General features: G+C 40.2%; 1 protein-coding gene across 2 annotated transcripts in view; it reads right to left on the minus strand.

The window, feature by feature from the left end:
- The window catches only part of SNTG1 (syntrophin gamma 1), a 533,703-nt gene that overhangs the window by 217,305 nt on the left and 294,812 nt on the right, over nucleotides 1-21,586 (minus strand). For both annotated transcript variants that reach the window (XM_043539635.1, XM_043539634.1), the window contains exons 4-5: nucleotides 11,968-12,024; nucleotides 1,965-2,022 (exon numbers count right to left, since the gene is read on the minus strand). In XM_043539635.1, the coding sequence (XP_043395570.1) occupies nucleotides 1,965-2,022; nucleotides 11,968-12,024 (115 nt within the window). The remainder of the gene's footprint in view (nucleotides 1-1,964; nucleotides 2,023-11,967; nucleotides 12,025-21,586) is intronic.

Raw genomic sequence — 21,586 nt, forward strand, 5'->3', positions numbered from 1 at the left:
TTCATTCTCACAAGAAATGACTAAGAAGCCTAAGGCCTCTGACTTCAGCAGAAAGGTTCCTGGTGGTAAATCACATGCAAAGATAGTCATCCTTCTGCAACCTGGACTTAGGTACCTATCTCCATGAGAGGGGCAGGGTTTACGACACACCCATTTCCTTAGCATCTCACATTGGCTAGCTTAGGTAGTTCCCTGCTGGCTTTTGTGGATCACACTCTTAGGCATCTGCCCCATTCATTGTATAGAGAGCCTAGGTTTCTAACTCAGGCTTTGTGGATGACAGTTGTATTGCTGTGGTTCTTCTATGTGTCTAAAAGATAGGCCTTGCAATTCTCCCTTTTGTGGATCCAGGCCATGGGGCTTAAAGCTTAACTGAAAAGTTTTAAACAATAGCCATGTCCCTAATTTTCAGTATCTCAGATGTTTAATTCTACCAATAGAATCACCTTTTCTTCAAAGAAAATGAGGGTCTTTCCTTCCTGAAAACACATGGGCTAGTGGCCTCATGCACTAAACCTGTTTTTTTTCCCCCAGAGTTCCTCTCTCAGTGTCACTTTGGATCTTGTCTGGCCTCTGCAGCACTTGATGAGACCCACCATTATCTTCCTGTTCATTGGCCTTGGAAAGGGATTGGAAAGGAACTGCAGGGATGGACAAGGTTTGCAAAGCATAAGAGTCATGGGTTTCAGGTGGATGAAAAAGGTTTTCCTCCACACTAGAACCCCAACTCAGCCCCACATCACCCATCCAGGGCAGGGCACCCCCAAGTGGACACCTTGGTAAGAACAGATATTCCCTAGGAAAGATACCCTGGAAATTAGCTAGTTTCCTAAGGCTTAAAAAATATTCAAGTTGCCACACCACTAACACTGTATATGTTTAGGCTTATATTGCAAATGCAGTTCAAGAAACCTTAGTTGAAAAAGAATAGGAAATGTTTTCCTCCTTAACATACTAGGTTAAACTTAAATCCAGAGTATTGTATTTTCCCAGTTGTGGTTGATGACATTTTAATAGATATGTGTAGGATACATATTTTAATAGATAGGTGTAGGTAGCCTAACACCATATTATTATTTATAAATCTCCCCCTCCCCCCACACACATAAATGTATATAAGATACAAACAAACAACATATACACACACACACAATTATCAATTACTTTATCATATATTTTTGATCACATCATCTGCCCTCCACCAACTAATCTGTCTCTGTGGGACTCACTCCACCAGCTTTGCACCACTGCTACTTTATGAAAAAAAAAAACAGTGTAGCAGAGAACATTGTCTCTTTTTCCCTCAAAAAATGGAATTTAACCACAAAATTACACCTCTCCAAGATCCAGGGTGGCCAACATCAAGTCCTGAACCAGTGACAGCTTTTCTATGCAAAATTTGTGTCAGCACCAAACATGGTGCTGCCTATGGTGCCTGCCAGTTTTGCAGGGGACAGAATTAAGGCTCTGCCCTTTCCCATCCCTGACTGCCCACTCCCAAGCCAACCAGCACAGGGAAACCAACAACAGCTCTGTGTAGGCTATTTCCCCAACCCCATGCCACTGCCCACAGTGTGGGTATCCGTTCCAGAGGGATAAGGGATGCAAAAAGAACCACAATCTGGATCATCATCTTTTAGCAAAATAAAAAAAAGATCATTTTCATATTAGGAGAAATGGCAGAAGTATGATTTTTTTGCATGTTTTCATTGTGAAAAGATATCTTCACTCATAAAAAATTGGCCCCCATTCTGCACTTTACTGGGCAACCTTAATTTAGAGAAAGTTCATTATGTCACACATACACAAATGACACATCAAAGCAGAGTTATGAACAATTTGCAGTATGATATCTCAAAACAGTCAACACTACCCGCCCCCCCCCCCCCCCCCCAAAATTAAGACTCCATTGCTTTAAGTAATGGGTTGAAGCCATAAAACTGCACCTGTTATTAGGCACCTACCTCTTTGTTCTTTGGAAATTTTGGAAATGACCACTGGAATATTATGTTCTGCTCCACCCTAGAATTAGAAAACAATTATATCTCACTGAAATTATTTTAATTCATAAATATGTTTATAACCCCAAATGCATCTTGTGCATTTTCCAGACACAAATAAAATGCACTGCCTGTGTGTAATAGCTTTCTTTCTGTTTTTCTAATAGGATGGCAATCAGTTACTTATTGCCTTACAGAAAATCAGTTGAGCAGGTTGTTAGCTGCATGATAGACCATAGTCTATAAAGGTAAAATAAAAATCACTGTAGGTTTCTCAAAATTTTCTACAAATTAGTATATCAAATCCATGTTATACAAGGGGAAATGGGCATAATGCTGTAATGGCAACCATGCTGTGATAATTTTTATTTTCATGCTGGCAAGAAACAGACAAACAAAAGGCAAAAAAGCAAGAGGTTTGGACACCAGATTTTGTTTTTTTATGTCTGTCACTGCACACAAAAAGTAAGCCCGCAGTAGAATAAGTACAAGGAACAAAAAAGGGGGCTCTGTGTAATGGAGCAGCAGGTATTCACTAAAGAAAACAAATTGGACCATCTAGTATAAAGAAGCATTCAGCTTTACTGTTTCACTCAGTGTTTCCTGTTGGGTTTGTAGACCTGTATGGTGCTATGACTAACATTAAAAATAAAGGTAAAATAAAAAAAAGAGAGAGAGTAAAGGAACGAAGAGTAGGCAAGTGTAGGCAGAGATGAAATTTGGGGGCTTCCAACCCCAAAACTGCAGGTCCTACCCTGGCCAATTTTGGAAGTTTTCTACAAAGGTCAAGGCTAATCATAACTTTCTTGCTCTTTTCTTTGTGGAGGTCACCCTAAAAACGTAAATCTGATTAATACCGATAGCAACTCAAATCACTAAAACTGACAGTTTGTCACTGTCATTTTTGCCTAAAGACTTTGTCATCACTTTGCCCTCAACAACACCAAGGGACCCATGACACCCACTGCATTGGGTCCCTCAGGTTTGAGGATCACCCCAGACTAATTCACAGCTATAGGACACAGCATTACCATCTGGGCGACTCTTGATGGCCTAGGGATGCTACGTATGCCTGTAGATGAGTGGTCTGCTCTACTGAGCAGTTACTTTGATCTCTTATGTGAATAACATGGTCCAGTGGCCTAAGCATGGAAATGAGAACCAGATGTTGCATTCTAAGTCCACTGGCCCTTCCTCGTAGTTACCCAACTTATTTGGGGCAATGTCCCTTGAACAATTTTTACTGTGTCCCTCTCCTCTTCCAAGCCCTCTTGGGTCTTGTTGACTTCCATCTCCCAGAATAGCCAGATGGTCTCTCTTCATATCTGTAGCTTCCTTGGAGGTGAAGACAAGAGTAGGAGCTGCCAGGTAAGAGACACTATCATCTCCATTCTCAAAAATGCAAATGCGTCATTGTGACAATGATGGGAAGTGGCCTGAAATTTTCTTGGAGCAGTAGAAGAGGGTTAAGGCTTCTGGCAGTGGTTGAGAACACAAATATTTCTTCAGGCTTTGACTGTAAGCTAGGGAACCCATAGACATCCCCTAGCAACTGGATGCAAAGAGGGAATCCCCATGCTTTCTACTGCCAGTGAATGGGGGAAGCTGCTACAGGTACGCACAATGCATAAACTGCCATATGTGTGAGCTGATTCACCAAGGGAAGGTCATGCCTGACTAATCTAATCACCTTTTATGATGAGATTACTGGTTCTGTGGATGAAGGGAAAGCAGTGGATGTATTGTTTCTTGACTTTAGCAAAGCTTTTGACACGGTCTCCCACAGTATTCTTGTCAGCAAGTTAAGGAAGTATGGGCTGGATGAATGCACTATAAGGTGGGTAGAAAGCTGGCTAGATTGTCGGGCTCAACGGGTAGTGATCAATGGCTCCATGTCTAGTTGGCAGCCGGTGTCAAGTGGAGTGCCCCAGGGGTCGGTCCTGGGGCCGGTTTTTTTCAATATCTTCATAAATGATCTGGAGGATGGTGTGGATTGCACTCTCAGCAAATTTGTGGATGATACTAAACTGGGAGGAGTGGTAGATACGCTGGAGGGGAGGGATAGGATACAGAAGGACCTAGACAAATTGGAGGATTGGGCCAAAAGAAATCTGATGAGGTTCAATAAGGATAAGTGCAGGGTCCTGCACTTAGGACGGAAGAATCCAATGCACCGCTACAGACTAGGGACCGAATGGCTAGGCAGCAGTTCTGCGGAAAAGGACCTAGGGGTGACAGTGGACGAGAAGCTGGATATGAGTCAGCAGTGTGCCCTTGTTGCCAAGAAGGCCAATGGCATTTTGGGATGTATAAGTAGGGGCATAGCGAGCAGATCGAGGGACGTGATCGTCCCCCTCTATTCGACACTGGTGAGGCCTCATCTGGAGTATTGTGTCCAGTTTTGGGCCCCACACTACAAGAAGGATGTGGATAAATTGGAGAGAGTCCAGCAAAGGGCAACAAAAATGATTAGGGGTCTAGAGCACATGACTTATGAGGAGAGGCTGAGGGAGCTGGGATTGTTTAGTCTGCAGAAGAGAAGAATGAGGGGGGATTTGATAGCTGCTTTCAGCTACCTGAAAGGGGGTTCCAAAGAGGATGGCTCTAGACTGTTCTCAATGGTAGCAGATGACAGAACGAGGAGTAATGGTCTCAAGTTGCAATGGGGGAGGTTTAGATTGGATATTAGGAAAAACTTTTTCACTAAGAGGGTGGTGAAACACTGGAATGCGTTACCTAGGGAGGTGGTAGAATCTCCTTCCTTAGAGGTTTTTAAGGTCAGGCTTGACAAAGCCCTGGCTGGGATGATTTAACTGGGACTTGGTCCTGCTTCGAGCAGGGGGTTGGACTAGATGACCTTCTGGGGTCCCTTCCAACCCTGATATTCTATGATTCTATGATTCTATGATTGTTCAATAAGTAAATAGAGAACCTAACCCCCACCCCTTGATTTCACATATGTTCAGGGATTCAGTTGAACTGTTCAAAACTGTTAAATAAATGTACACCTTTATGTTTTAAATATCCTTTGAGGTTTTTCTCATCCATCATCATCATCATCAACAAAAGTAATAGAGCTTTCTTTGGCTAAGAAAACCCAGCTCAAGTCAGCTAACTTTACAGGTCTCACATTCAAATACCGCCACTTACATGCACACATAATTTTCTCCACAGCCTCAAAACAAAAATCACTCACTACCAATGCCTTTGCAACTCCCCCGGCCCATATTCCTCCTTTACACGTGTCATAAATATAAAGGGAAGGGTAAACACATTTAAATCCCTCCTGGCCAGAGGAAAAACCCTTTCACCTGTAAAGGGTTAAGAAGCTAGGATAACCTCACTGGCACCTGACCAAAATGACCAATGAGGAGACAAGATACTTTCAAAGTTGCGGGGGGGGGACACAAAGGATTCTCTCTGTCTGTGTTGCTTTTGCTGGGACCAGAGCAGGAATGCAGGTCAGAAGTCCTGTAAAGATTCAGTTTTGTTTAAATTCAGTTTTTAGATTCAGTTTTGTTTAAATGGCTGATAAAATAAGTTGTGCTGAATGGAATGTATATTCCTGTTTTTGTGTCTTTTTGTAACTTAAGGTTTTGCCTAGAGGGATTCTCTATGTTTTGAATCTGATTACCCTGTAAGGTATTTACCATCCTGATTTTACAGAGGTGATTCTTTTACTTTTTCTTCAATTAAAATTCTTATTTTAAGAACCTGATTGCTTTTTCGTTGTTCTTAAGATCCAAGGGTTTGGGTCTGTGTTCCCCTGTGCAAATTGGTGAGGATTTTTATCAAGCCTTCCCCAGGAAAGGGGGTGTAGGGTTTGGGAGGATTTTGGAGGGAAAGACATTTCCAAGCGGGCTCTTTCCCTGTTATATATTTGTTAGACGCTTGGTGGCAGCAATAACGTCTAGGGCAAAAGGTAAAATAGTTTGTACCTTGGGGAAGTTTTAACCTAAGCTGGGGAGAATAAGCTTAGGGGTTTTTTCATGCAGGTCCCCACATCTGTACCCTAGAGTTCAGAGTGGGGAAGGAACCTCGACAAAACCAGTACACAGAAAATCAGTCACGCCCTTGCGCCCAGTGCATCTTAGGGCTGAGGCACAGTGCTTAGGACTTTGGTTTTCCTTTGCCACAGATATTTCATCAGTTCCCCCTTCACAGCAGCCTGACCTGCCTGCCTGCCTCCCTCAAGCACTGGTCCACAGGGAGGAGGGAGGCTGCCTCTGGACCAGCCAGACCTGGCCTTGCAGTATCCTACAACTTGTTTGTTTAACACTATATAAATAGGTGCTTAAAGGAGCATAAAGCAATACTTCAGAGAGTAAAATAATATTACTCCTTTTGGCCTGAGCAGCAGGCCAAACATGTTAGGCCTTGTAAGTTGTTCCAACTAGAAGGAGAAATTGGTGATGGAGTTAGGTATTTCTCTGATGCAATTTTGATTGATTTATTTACAAAGTGCTGTTTCCCTGAACATAGGAGGAATCAAACAACAGGAGACAGTTTCCTTGCTCATTCTTATAAGCCTCTTTCAGCCTGTACCTGACCCAGAACCTCTCTCGGCTTCTCCCAGAGCCACACACAATGCTTGTCTAGGTTGTCTGCAGATTCCTTCTCTATCTGTTTCTGTATGCTTCTCTGCTGTCTCCCCGCATATACACCTATTCAAATACCTCCAGACTGATATTATTCATAAACCTGTTTCTATGATTTTCAACGAAGGCAACAGTTACACCCACTTGCTTCAACAAATTTTATCCCAACCTTTAACAATTAACATCCCTCTCTGTGTCCTAGTCATGGCACAGGCATCAGAGGACACCAGCCTAAAGGTTAGTCAAAGGAGGTATAGCCCCATAGTATGAGAGACAAGAATCTCAAAGGAGACGGGAAATGGCCAGCCTCTCATATATAATATTGTGCATCAGATTATACTGTAAGTGATTTTGGAAATCTGCAGATGTTCCATGTGGCATCTTGCTAGACGCTGTTGCAATACTGACCCTGATTCTCCCCAAAACTTCCCTAGTAGATCAACACAAACATATAGGTTTAAATTCTACTTGTAAGTAACAACCCATGGAAGCTACTGGGGTTATTATGCCTGGGGCATAATGCCTCAGAGCAGTGAGGAGCATGGCTCTTAATATGCTCTTTGACAAGGTTCAGCATGAACTTCTCTCCCTGCTCTGTGAAACACGAGGCTGGATCTTCTGACTGGAACAAAGCTCTGCTAGCTTTGTGCAATCTAGTGCCACTGGCCTGGAGCCAGGCACAATTGAACCCACAAAATCATTCTAATAACTGGTCTCTAGTCTGTTGTGATGTGCATTTTCTTCCCCAAACACCTCCTTAAGTTAACAAACTCATACTCAGCTGCCTTCTTATGCAGAATATTTGGTAAAAAAGAATAATCAAAACAAGGGAGGAAAGAACATTGTACAGGTCTCTGAGAGCCAGGAGTAATATTATAACTGTAAGGCTTAATGTCTTTAATGAACTATCAATTTTATTGCCTTCTTCAGTGATAATGCTACACTCTGTCAGATTATTGAGAAGCACAATGTTCTTTCAAAAGTTATACACCTCACAACATATCTCTCCGAATCTATGCAATTTAATCTTCTCAGTAAGATATGAAAACATGACTGAACTACTACAGTTCATTCATCAATCTCTAAATCTCACTCCGGGCTCATCCTTTATCACAATTATTTATTAATGGGTGTTCGGAAGGAGATTTAGAAGTTTTAGACAATAAATCCATCTGAACTACTGACTGAAGTTTGTTTCACATAATTGACCTCAGAGACTACATAAGGAGCCCAGTTCTACTCCAAGTGAAGTCAATTCAAGTTTTGCTGTTGACTTCACTGACATCATGATCAGGTCTAAGGAGAAATTGGGTCTGCATTCCTGCAAAGAAACACATCAGCTTTCCTTTAGTCGCACATAAAGCAATTGATCTCAAAGTGATGTCAAAACTGCAGAAGTAGACAATATAAATATGAAAAAATATCTTCATTCTTATGCTATTACACTGAGAAGTACTTAGTCATTCATGCAGTCCCCCATTGAGCTAAACTAATTCTCCCTCTATTGCAATTGTTGATGGAGCTGCACCAGTGGTAATGCAATGGGGGAGATTTTCCCCAAAGACTACTAACCAACAGCTAGGCAAGGAGCACTGCATTCCAAGGGGATTATAACCTATCTTCCCTTTGCTCATAAGAAAAAGGTCTGTCTGGAGGCCAGGAAAATATGCCATATAGTGAAAGACTTAAGAAGCTCCATTTAGTTTATCCAAGAGAAGATTCAGAGATGAGTTGGTCATGCTCTACCATTACGGATACGGAGAAAAGATTTTTCATAGTATATAGCGCTTTAAAAAAAATTGGCAGCAAAAAGTATAATGAAATCCAGTGGTTGGCAGTTGAAGCTAGACAATTTCAGATTAGAAATAAGGTGAAAATTCTTTACCATTACGGTAATTAACCTTGAAACAACTTATTTAGGGATGTGGTGGATTCTCCATCACCTGAAGTCTTAAATTTAAGACTAACCATCATTCTAAAAGATATACTATACTTCAAACAGAAGTTATGGGCTCGATGAAGAAATTATTGATTGATATTCTGTGGGCTGTGTTATTCCCATAGACGAGATAATCATTCTTGTTCCTATTGGCCTTAAAATATTAAAATCTATGAATCAATGTGGTTAGAAGGATCTTTGTGTTGTACCACAGATGAAGGGAAACACGAATGGTCAGTAGCTGTCCAAGGCTCAAGGATAGGCCTGGAAATCATAGGATAGAACATGATCTCATACGATTTCCAAAGTTTCTTACTTTTAGTTGGGTCCGAATAGAAGATTTTTGGATATGTTGTCAATATTTCTATCTGTATTTCAGGAAGAACTAAAGCACACATTTAAAAAAAAAAGAGTTAAGAATCCTACCTACTCTCACCTGTTGGCTAATAAAAGTGTGGGAGTCATGGAAAAACACTATTGTCCACCACCAGGAAGAAGAATAACTAGATAGATAGCAACCTTTGTATGGAATACCAATATTCCAGATCAAGTTGAGAAACATTTTGGTATAGTCCTGGAGATATTTGATTCATTATCAAACATAGATAAAATATATATTATCTCGCTATGTGTGCATATAATGTTTGACTGTATCCCTATCCCAACCCTCTCTACATCCCTTGTCTCCTTAAACTAAGAATCTTATGACTCTCTGTCTTCCTATATGTTTATAAACTACGTTATATAATAGGGCTGCAGTTCACAGATTTTAAAGTCAGAAGGGACCATTTTGGTCACTTACTCTGATATCCCGCATAATACAGACTTCAGCCTTGGAGTTTCTGCATCAAGACCATCTCTTGTGGTTGAGCAAAAGCTTTTTAAACACACAGCCACACAATCTTTATCTAAAGACTTCAAGTGAAGAAGAATCCACTATATTCCTTTGTAAATTGTTCCAGCGGTTAATGTCCCTATCTTAAAAATACAGGTCCTATTTCTAGTCTGAAATTATGGACCATCAGCTAGCAGCTATTAAAGCAGGGGTGGGCAAACTGCGGCACACGGGCTGTATCGGGCCTGTCAGGGGTTTGGATCCGGTCTGTGGGATTGCCACCCCCGTGTCACTGCAGGCCCCTCACCACTCCCAGAAGTGGCTGGCACCACGTCCCTGTGGCCCCGGGGGGGGGGGGGGGGGGGCAGACGGCTCCATGCGGTGCCCTCGCCAGTAGGCACTGCCCCCCACAGCTCCCATTGGCTGGGAATGGCAATCTGTGGCCAATGGGAGCTTCAGGGAGGTACCCACAGGCGAGGGCAGCGTGCAGAGCCCTGTGCCCCCCTCCCACGCCAGGGGCCAAAGGGACATGGTGCTGGCCACTTCCGGGAGTGGTGCGGGGCTAGGGCTGGAAGGGAGCATGCCTTAGCCCAGTTGAGTACCGCTGCCACCCCAGAGCTGCTCCAAGGTAAGTGCCCCAATCCCCTGCCCTGAGCCCCCTGCCGCACTACTCCTGCACCCCAACCCCCTGCCCTGAGCCCCCTCCTGCACCCCACACCCCTCCCTGCACCCCACACTCCCTCCCGACACCCAACGCCCCTGCCCCAGCCCTACATTCATGGCCCTGCATGCAACTTCCCCGCCCAGATGTTGCCTTCAGGCCAAAAAGTTTGCCCACCCCTGTATTAGAGTCAATTCTGATTGACATTCTCTGTGTGATGCAAATAAAACATAATATGTTATATAATCTGAAAAAAAAAAATTTCTTGTATTATAAATGCATGATTCAGCAACTTTACTACAATTTGTTCCAACTCCCTTGGCATATGATTATTATTTATTATTTGTATTGCACTAGCAATCTGAGGCCTTAATCAGGGGCTTGGGACACACTGGGTCTAAGCACTTTACAAACACAACAACAATATGGTCCCTGCCCAAAAGAGCTTACAAGCTTAGAGATCAAAACTTTCCAGATTTTCTAAAGTAGAACTTTTTCATTTAGTAGTTTATAATGGTCGTGTACTCTCCAGGAAAACTCCTTGAGAGCAATGTACATATTTCAGTGGAGATAACATACTTCCCAAGGACTCTTTCACTTATGTTCAGTAATGTTATTTTATTTGTTACTATTTGCCTTTTACTTAAATAATAAGATTATTGCAACCTATCCACCCCCAAATTTTGCATTCTACAAGTGACTTCATAGTACTGTATACTTAAAAAAAAAAACCTGTTTTCGTGAGTTTTCATACAAAGTTGACCTTCCAAATCTCAAAAATCCTGACTTCTAGGCCCATGTACTGTTTTTTTTCTTATACTAGCAACACAATTTCACTCATCCCTATTAGTAACCTGACAATGACATGCCGTACTTTATGATTATTGAGTAAACAACAACACATAATAACATTTCAGGAGAACAACTTGCTTGCCATTGACTTAGTTCTTAAGCAGTTTTGGGCCCAAAATAGCAATTAGTTTTCCATGTGGGGGTGGGGGGGTCCTTCGGGGTCAATAAGATAAAAGCAAAGCATCAAGACACATTTTAAGAACTAATATTTCTATTCAGCAATTTTATTATCAATGACAATACAAAGAAGGGCACATTCCTCTCTTTCTCTGGGACATAATGTCAGCCCTAAGAGACATGCACAAAATAAGTCTATACTCTTAAATTCATATGCATAACTTAAGGCTCTTTTGCACTCATACATAGTATATTTGATTTTCTCCACTGCTATCTTAAAGCTGAAGAGTGCTGTGTTTAGAATAAAGATAAAATTAATGACATATTACCTACACTGTGATTCAAGGTTGAAGTAAGGTATTCAAAATGATTAACTCTTTCCCTCTCTTTTTAGAAAGAGCCCACACAGACCTTTAATGTCCCTTAAATCTTCCTAAGGAATGAAGAAAATAAAGTTGCTCGATAAATTGCTGCTGTTATCTCATCTACAGCAAAATAAACAATATGAAGAAACAATAACACTTCCCATCTTATTAATGACTAAAAGTGAATTAATGTGATATTATTTGTAACAGAATTGATGATGAACTCATTAGCGGTTCCCTGTGGCTGCCACTGTAATTTAGCATTCATTAACAAGCACTTGAATTAGAGTATTTTTGAACAGTCTGGTGCAGTTGCATACCCTGTTTCATTTTCATGTAAAATCTTATTAGAGAGACCCCCATCCTCAATCTTAAGGGGATGTGACCTCCATCCATTCCATTCCACCAGGCAATGTTTCCACTGATTGCCTATTGTGACAGTAAATAAATATTTTAACTAACCCTTTTAGAAATTGTTTGTGCTATTGTTTCATGTACTGTGAAATACAATTTGCCTTCATTAAAATACATTAACTAGAAGACAAAAACATGTTTTGTGCAACCTGTGGAAAAATAAAACGAACAAAAAAAGCATACTACCTTTATACTTAATCCAAATCCTCCTACAGTTTGTCTTCTAATTGTTACCGTTCTTTCCTGAAAAAGTTAAATCAAGTTCAGTTAGTTTTAATATTTCCTGCCACAATATTTACATTAACTCTTTTATGAATAGTTTACATCCCCCACATATCCTGTCTTGTCATAATAAACTGTCAAATCCCAAGAAACTCATGCTGCAGGTGAAACAAGAAGAGAAAACGTGGAGTTCTTGTCCCAATCTAAAACTCATGTGTTCATTTTTTTATGATACTGTTGAATGAACAGCAATGACTGAAATAATCTTGCCTGAGTAACAGGTGAATCAATATTTATAACATAACATCAACATTTTCCCTGCATTATGCTTTCTTAAAACTCAATGTATAGAGCTTATATACTGCAGACTTATACATTAGTCTTGCTTATGTATATTTAAAAAAAGACAAATATGAAATATTTTATAGGATCGTCTGCCCATCTTCATTCCGGGATAACATTTAATATTAGCTACTTTACATAATTTTGACCATTATATTTCACTTGTACACATATACCATTCACAGAGATGCATATATATATGTACACACAACTTTTGATGCCTTTACATCTATGAGTGTATAAAATTCACAGCTCAAAAGCCACATCTAATTATAAACACACACATAGGTACACACATGCACACAGTCCTGTGTATGTGTGCATGTATATATCCATATGTGTATTTATGATTTTATTGTATTTATGTGTGTGTGTCTATTTGATATAAATATAATATAAAATTAGGACACATACACTGCAAAGTGAATAGGTCTCCTAGTATCACTGCTTTCTGCCTAATCTGTAGAACAAATAATCTGGCAATAGCCTAAATAAAGAGCCAAACTACAGGCTTGTTTCTGTGCCCATGCAAGGGTGTAAAGAGACATAAGGCAACGCTTCATGATGCAAGAGGGGAAGCAGGCTCTACAGAGCCACTGCTTTTCCTCCTTCCCCACAGGTGGACAGATGAAGGCAGGGAATGATGTGTGAGGTAAGGTCAACACACTGAAATCATTGAGAGTTTGGACTTACTGAATTTAGGGTGTTGGGGGAAATACATATGCCACGTACATTCTCTATTTGTGATCAAAGTGAATGATGTAAGTATAGAAAGAACAGACATGAGCAAATCCATTGTATTGGATGGGGAGACAGCAGGGATGGATTGAATCCTGCATGTTAATACTTTACATATAGTCCAACAAAAAGATATTACCTCACTCAGCTCGTCTTTCTAATATTTGACACAGTAAGTTCTCATTTCCAACGTGTTAACATCAGTTAATCATAAAATCATAGAATCATAGAAGATTAGGGTTGGAAGAGACCTCAGGAGGTCGTCTAGTCCAAACCCCCTGCTCAAAGCAGGACCTACCCCAACAAAATCATCCCAGCCAGGGCTTTGTCATCTCTGGGTAAAGGCTATTTAATTTTGTTTACACTTTTTAAAATATTCTGGTGATATATGCTGGATTGCAAGCCTGAAGACTATACCCCTGTGTTTAGTCACAACCAGGTACAGCATAAACACACTTGCCTACCCTGCCCTATAATTGTGACTTTCTCCTGATTAGATAGCACCTCTAGGGATGAAGGAATAATTCATTATCCAAACCCATTAATTCTTTGGCCTTTCTACCCAGTTTGCCTTCTTGGGTGTCAATTAGTTCTCACTAGGATGTAATTTTTATGATGCCAATACACATACACTAGGAACTGGGCTGAGCCCACAAACTTACTTCATTTAGGCCAGCAAACTGCTCTCATAAAAAGCCTTTGGACACCAAGATATTATAGTGATACCTGATAAGGATAACATAGAAACAAAAACTAATCTGGGCCAGAACTCCTCATCTTTAGCTTTTCCATTTGTGTGATCTGTTGGGCATTACTGCTCATCCAGTGCGATTACTCACATGTATATCAGGTTGTATCAACTGTGGTATCTCTGTTGTCCCCCACTTCCTTTCCTATCAATCATCAGAGTCATCAGATGTTAAAGAACACAGTCTGTTTCTAGTTTTTGTAACTATGCAGTTGTCACATGCACAGACCCCTGGTTGAAAATCTCTTCTAAATGTTTTTATATAAAAGTGTACAAAGCCTAAAATAAACATTATTTAATAAATTATGTTACAAAATTAATATATATTACAAATAAATTCACACCACTTGGTTCCAATCCTCAAAGTTAAAATAAGAACTCCAGCTCATAAAACTGCCATTCATAAATGGAAATGGCAAATAAGAGATTATTTGCTTATAATAAATGGAGGATGGAGTACATATAACTGAGGAAATCAACAAATCTACCTCAGAAAACTGCTAATTTGCAACGTTCACTCATCAGAAATCTTTTCTGTTGCAGGAAGTTTGTTCTTAGTGAACTAGTGGTCTAAGGTAAATGGTGACTCTATGCAGAATAAATTCTTAAAAGGCAGTATTTTGTATTATTTTAAATGAACTCTACTACACCTTTAAGAAGCCTAATAGAAAAACTGTTCTCCAACATATCTGTGACTCGTTTTGTCCACCTTCTTAGTGTTAAAATCATTGAAAGCTCTTTCTGGCTTCCTCATTATATAAGCATGTGCAGGGTCACTAAAGCCACAAAAAAACCCAAACCAAACCAAAACAGGAAAAACAAAACAGTATTTGGGGACTTGTTTGATCTCACACAGGCATCTGATAGGAAACTGGACATATTTTCTTCTGAAGACAGTCCTTAATGTTTATCAGGAGAAGAACCCAGTTCAAAAACACCTTTTTTTCCAACACAGATAGACAAAATTCTGTAAAAATAAATAAATGGAAGGGAAAACAAGATCTATACAAAAAACAAATTTAAGATTAGGGGCAGGCAAATATCAAAAGATTTCAAGCTGATTTGGTTTGACCAAGAATCTGAATATTTGAATGTTTTTCATCAGAAACCTATCCAAACCTCTTCAGCCTGCAAAATTGGGATGGATATCTTTTGCAAATGCTCCCCACAACCCTCCAGAGCTTTAGAGGTGCGTGTAGACCAGCAGGGGAAAGAAAAATTCTGGCCCTTTAAGCACTGTAAATCCCCACCCCTCCTTGTGTCTTGAGAAGGGGAGGAGATGGGCTCTGTGGCTGATGGGTTGGAGAGAAAGTGCAGCCTAAGCTTAGTGGATCCACTGCACCCAAAGGAGGCTAATATGCTGCACTGAAATAGCACAGGGACCAGGTGTAGCGTGAGGATCAGGGGGTTGATGGCAGGCCCCACCAAATAGCATGGATTACAAAGAAAGGATGACCTGTACTGGATGAGTAATTGGTGGATAGTTCCCAGATAAGCTACTTAATAAAGTTACAGCCTAGTTAAACCATATTCCCAGTGTCTTGTGTTTTTTCCAGTATTGTCTAGGACAAAAAGCCCTGTTATACCAATCAGACCAAGTGAGTTTGCCTATCTCTGAAACTGACTGTTACAGATTTAGGACCAATGAACGCTAAACTTTGGGGAAAAAAAAACTAAAATCATGTAACTGGGGTCATGTTAAGAAGAACCTGATGCATGCGGGATTCTTGAATGAACTTTTGTTTCAAGAACTGGGCTTGGACTGCTCAGAGAGACAAGATGGGTGAGATAATATCTTTTATTGGTCCAATAAATAATAAAATATTGGACTAATAAAAGATATTGCCTCACCCACCTTCTTTCTAATATCCTGGGACCAACACAGCTACGACACTTCATAAATTTGGACTGTTAAGGGAGATATGTTTTGAGTGCAATTAAGGTTGACTTGTTTGCACACTGAAAGTTATTTAAATCAGGAGAATTAATGGAAAATTTTGGAAGGACTGGTATGAATAGCTAGTAGTTTTTCATGGACTGAGTAGTATAAAACTCAGAGTAACCCAAAAGAGGCTGTTTTTTGCATTTGTTTTTATTTCTTTGTTTGGTGTAATTCTGTTTAGTTTTCTTTCTGGTTCTAACTTGCAATTTGTCCTGCACACTAAGGTTTCCAAAATAGAAGATTATCATAACTTGTGGTTACTGAGCTACTAAAGCCTTAAGTTATGCATATGAATTTAAGAGTATAGATGTATTTTGTGGATGCCTCTTAGGGCTGACATTAGGGTTGACAAGCTAACAATTAAGGGCCAGATCCTCCAGTAGCATAAACAGGAGTAGCTTCATAGAAGTGATTCTAGTCCTAATGGAGAAAGCAAAAGTATCAAAGGAGTATGTAGGCCCACAGTAAAATGTAAGTAAGCGCAGAACGAGAAAGAGGAAACTGTAGTAGAAATTCAGCCCCCCCACCCCAAATTAAACCAATGCTATTTACAAGTAACTTAGAGTGAATGCGTATAATGGTCTACACTGTGTGCTACATGCAGTAATTGCTGGGCACAACAGAGTTAGGAGGCTGCAAATCAGTGGCTTCTGGCTTCCCCATTTTCAGGCTGGTTCTACATCTGGAGGCTGTTCTATATTATACCCCTGCCTGCCTCTCTCAGATAGTGAAGAACAGCCAGAATGCAGTATCCAAGGGAACAAGGTGAATTTGTGGGCAAGATGAAGATTGCAGAAACCACGAGAAAGGACTCATGTTTATCCATAAGTCAGACAGACACCTATACTAGAAACATATAATGTTGAAGCAAGAAACATTATAATGTTTAGTTATTCATCACCGATTAATGTGTCATGAAAGTTTCACAGGTCTAGGAAAACCTATGAGAGCTAAGTCTGATATTTGAACAATATTCTTTGTAAACTTGTAGAACTGAGTTTACCCATGAAAAGGAGACTCCGTCACAACAAGCATAAGAGATTCACGTATTGTTTAAATGTCTGCCTGTGAAGCAGTCCTAGCAACTCAAGATTTTCAAAAATGATTAGTGATTTTGGGTACCCAGACTGAGACACTTTAATGGAGCCTGATGTTCAGAAAGTACTAACCACCAACCCTCTAAAAACTTAGTTCCCTTTAAAGGTGTCTCACGATGGGCAGCCAAAAATTGAGGCACCAACACCACATTATCAGTCACTTTTGAAAATATTGCCCACATAGCTTATTGAAACTGAATTATTATTTTATTAGAGTAGTATTTAAGGGCTCTAATTAGGACCAGGGACCCAGTCTGCTAGGTATTGTACAAACAAGAGTACCTATAGTCTAGGGTTTTGAAAAGATGCAACACATGAATAAAATAGACAAGCCAGAGTGGAAAGTGAAATGAGTGCACCAGGTAAGTAAAAAAAGATTATATTTTGCATGGCAGACAGTCTCAGTTGGCAACTTACGGATGTTAAACAAATTGAATATTGGGTAACTGAAGTGTGGAATATTCAAACATTGAAATGAAATATATTCCTATACTAATGATCACATTTACTATTAGTTAATAAAATAAATTATCAAATCTTCTCTTGTTCTCTAATATTAATAATTATGTACTTGATATAAGAGAATTCACATGAATCTGTAACTGATGTGGGGAACAAACTCTGGGAAAAGAATTAAGACAGCAGTTAGCTGGTTCTCAATAGTAATTATTAATTAGTAACTGTGACAGAGTCGGGCCAGATGGCTATAGGAAAGTAATAGAAGGCAGATATATTAGCCCCAGGCTAAGTAGGTCCCTTTTCCCTGGATAAGGTAACAGGGAAGGTTCCAGAACAATCAGGAACCTTCTGGAGACAATTAAGACAGGCTGATTAGAACACTTGCAGCCAATCAAGAAGCTGCTAGAATCAATTAAGGCAGGCTAATCAGGGCACCTGGGTTTTAAAAAGGCGCTCACTTCAGTTTCTGGTGTGCGTGTGAGGAGCTGGGAGCAAGAGGCACTAGGAGCTGAGAGTGAGAACGTGGACTGTTGGAGGACTGAGGTGTACAAGCATTATCACACACCAGGAGGAAGGCCCTATGATGAGGATAAAGAAGGTGTTGGGAGGAGACCATGGGGAAAGTAGCCCAGGGAGTTGTAGCTGTCGCACAGCTGTTCCAGGAGGCACTCTAGACAGCTGCATTCCACAGGGCCCTGGGCTGCAACCTGGAGTAGAGGGCGAGCCCAGGTTTCCCCAAAATCCTCCCAACTCCTGGTCAGACACAGGAGGAGTCGACCTGGACTGTGGGTTCAGAAAAACGGCCAAGCTGAGGGCTGCCGTGAAGCTCCAAGTTGAGCAAATCCGCCAATAAGCGCAAGAGCCACCAAGGTAGAGCAGGAATTTTGTCACAGTAACATTTTCTGGGTATTAAACTCCTGCAAGGGTGAGCCAGTAAATCTAGTGTGTTCTGTTAATTTGCCTATAAGGTACTGTTTGAATTTTACTTGGACTGAAGAACCACAATATTCCAGAGCTCTTTATATAACTGATTCTCCAATTCTCCCTGCTATATCTTTCATGTTAAGATACAAAAATGATGCTTTCAAATTGGGACACTGGTGATTATGGTGGAAATATTATTCTCTCTACATGACTGAATACAATACACACCCTTAAGTGTTATTTCCCTTATGTTCACAATGAAGACGAGGGTTAGCTTCATAGTGAATGTGTATAGACGTGGAAGGGTGGTGAATAAGAGTGCATGGAAGAGAAGGAAAAAACAAGAATGTAGGGAAAGGATAATGGATTCGAAGAAGAAAAAAATGGGTTCATGGCAATAATACAGAAAAAGATAACTAAAAAGAAGAAAAAGTATATCACACATAGTGTAAGAATACAACAAAACAAATATAATGGACCTGTTGACAACAGCAGCAGAGCCAAAGCTGAATTGGCATTTGAAGTTAAAATCCTCTGTGTTCATACTTCAGTGGATTTATTGCCTATCATTACTAGCACTACAATTTTACACAAGAATTGAATGTTCATGTTGTCTGTTTAGTGAAATATTTACTAGATGCTTCAAAAGGAACATTTTAAATGTTCTCATTTTGAATTTTTGTCCTGTTTTTGCTTGCATGTATTTGGATTCCTCAACCTGAAGAATCATTGTCCCCATAAACTCTAAACTTCACAATTACTCTGAGAACATCTTGGGCACAAGTCACTTGTGATATTTTAAAATTAAATACATAATTATACCATTGGATTATGACCATGGCCAAGAGCAGTGCTCAGATCTGCCAGCTACTTCCATTTTGTGATGCTGCCAGTTTGTCTCATCATCTCTGCTCAACTCGCACAAGGCTAAGCGGCAAGGGTCTGAGAGTGGACTCTGTGGGACAGATGGCCCCTATTATACCAGTGGAGGCCTGGGCATAGTGGAGCTTCCAGCTCCTCCACACTTACATTGAGTAAGGAGAGTGATTGGCCTAGACTGCTATGTGCTGTATAATTAGTGCAAATTGGCCAGCGTGGACCTGATCATTCAGCCCTCTGCTTGTTCTCACATCAAAATATAATTGCCATTACTACAGCATAGGCCCTTAGCTAGAATTGCTCATCTCAGTTTCTCAGAGTTCTTTTAAAAAGGCACACATTACTCCAGGGCTGTCATAGAATCATAGAATATCAGGGTTGGGAGGGACCTCAGGAGGTCATCTAGTCCAACCCCCTGCTCAAAGCAGGACCAATGCCCAACTAAATCATCCCAGCCAGAGCTTTGTCAAGCCAGACCTTAAAAACCACTAAGGAAGGAGATTCCACCACCTCCCTAGGTAACACATTCCAGTGCTTCACAACCTTCCTAGTGAAAAAGTTTTTCCAAATATCCAACATAAACCTCCCCCACTGCAACTTGAGACCATTACTCCTTGTTCTGTCATCTGCTACCACGGAGAACAGTCTAGATCCATCCTATTTGGAACCTCTTTTCAGGTAGTTGAAAGCAGCTACCAAATCCCCCCTCATTCTTCTCTTCTGCAGACTAAATAATCCCAGTTCCCTCAGCCTCTCCTCATAAGTCATGTGCTCCAGTCCCCTAATTATTTTTGTTTCCCTTCACTGGACTCTTTCCAATTTTTCCACATTCTTCTTGTTGTGTGGGGCCCAAAACTGGACACAGTACTCCAGATGAGGCCTTACCAATGCTGAATAGAGGGGAATGATCACGTCCCTCGATCTGCTGGCAATGCTCCTACGTATACATCCCAAAATGCCGAAACTGTCAATCCAGTTTCTTTCACAAACAGTACTTAGTTTTTTAAAAACAAAACTAACAAAGGAAAGAAAAAACACAAAGTCACTCTGCCCCTGAATACCTGATGCTCACTGAGAAAGCTTTTCACACACTATACTAATTAATGATGCTTTGGCTTTTGAGAAGTTTTGTGTTGCTTTTTGTCATTAGACTGTCTGATAAAAGAAAAGACCCAATCTCTATGAGAACAGGCAGGGTATTTTGATCTTTCAGATTTGGCCTAGTAAATAGCAGTTCCAATACACTGTTATAATGAGTCACATTTTTCAATAGATGCAGATAAATAGAGGGGATTGGATTGTCTCTAGATACTAGTTGTTTAGATCAGTCAGTTCTGTGTCATTCATTAAAAGCTGTCCAAGCTGGAAGTGAACCAAAGTTACCACTATCTGATGGCTTTTTGGTGGCTTTTGTGAAAAGAGTTGGAAGTCTCAGTCCTCTTCCTAGTTGACAGGTATCCACATTACAAAAATCACCATCACAACTGGCATCTTTGTTGCCAGTTTCAGCAGAGAAAACAAAGATGAACTACCTTTTTGTTCAGGGTTAAGGAAGCTTTCACTGGCACTGTCCAAGCTGTATTATTCTTCAGAACTAAGCTAATATTAAGAAAAAAATATGTTCAAAAATTTGAACAAATTTGCTTCACTTGTGTTTACCCTTCTCTAATGTTTCCTTTTTACCATTCTTGTAACTGAATTTGACTTAAATTTAAATATCTGGTGCTCAATCTTTAGATTATGTATTAATTATATTGATTATTTAAGAATCCCCAGTTATCACTCTGATGGTCCACATGTTCTTGTCCCACAATCAGGTCCAGTATTATTCAAATTATTATATAGTTGGGAACCCCAATGTGCACAGTTGCAACACTCACAAAATAGGAACTATTTTATATTTACAAATATAGTTTATTAATACATTTAGCATAGTCACAAACACCCCAATTCCGTAAGGTAAATTGAGATACTACAGAATGTACATCTACATATCCATATAATCACATCATCCCCTGTAGAACAACCTGAAGTGTTAGCCATTATCTTCCTCATCACCATCACCTTCCCCATCATCACCAATGACCATCATTCTGGTACCTCCCAAGGACTACATCTAACTCTCCTACTGCTCCCAGGCTGTGATGCCACTTTTATAATACACTGATGCCGCTATGTTTGATGCATATTCAGTAGGGGATTTTTCCTCTGTTTCCTTATTTGTATTTCCTCACCTTACTAATGTTGGAGTGTCTTTTTCCTATAGGTCAGTGATCTCAACTTATTATCATATATGTCCATTCATTACCAGGGCTCTTTTGTGGTCAGGTATCACATTTGTTATTTCTGTCCTAACTGGTTATTTTGGTTCTTTGCAATCTCTAAGTTGTGGTGTATCTGTTCAGTTTAAAAGGGTATTAAAAGGGTAAAGCCCCTATGCCAACCTGCTTTAAT

This window comes from Chelonia mydas, chromosome 2 (assembly GCF_015237465.2).
Source record: "Chelonia mydas isolate rCheMyd1 chromosome 2, rCheMyd1.pri.v2, whole genome shotgun sequence".
Classification (NCBI taxonomy): domain Eukaryota; kingdom Metazoa; phylum Chordata; order Testudines; family Cheloniidae; genus Chelonia; species Chelonia mydas.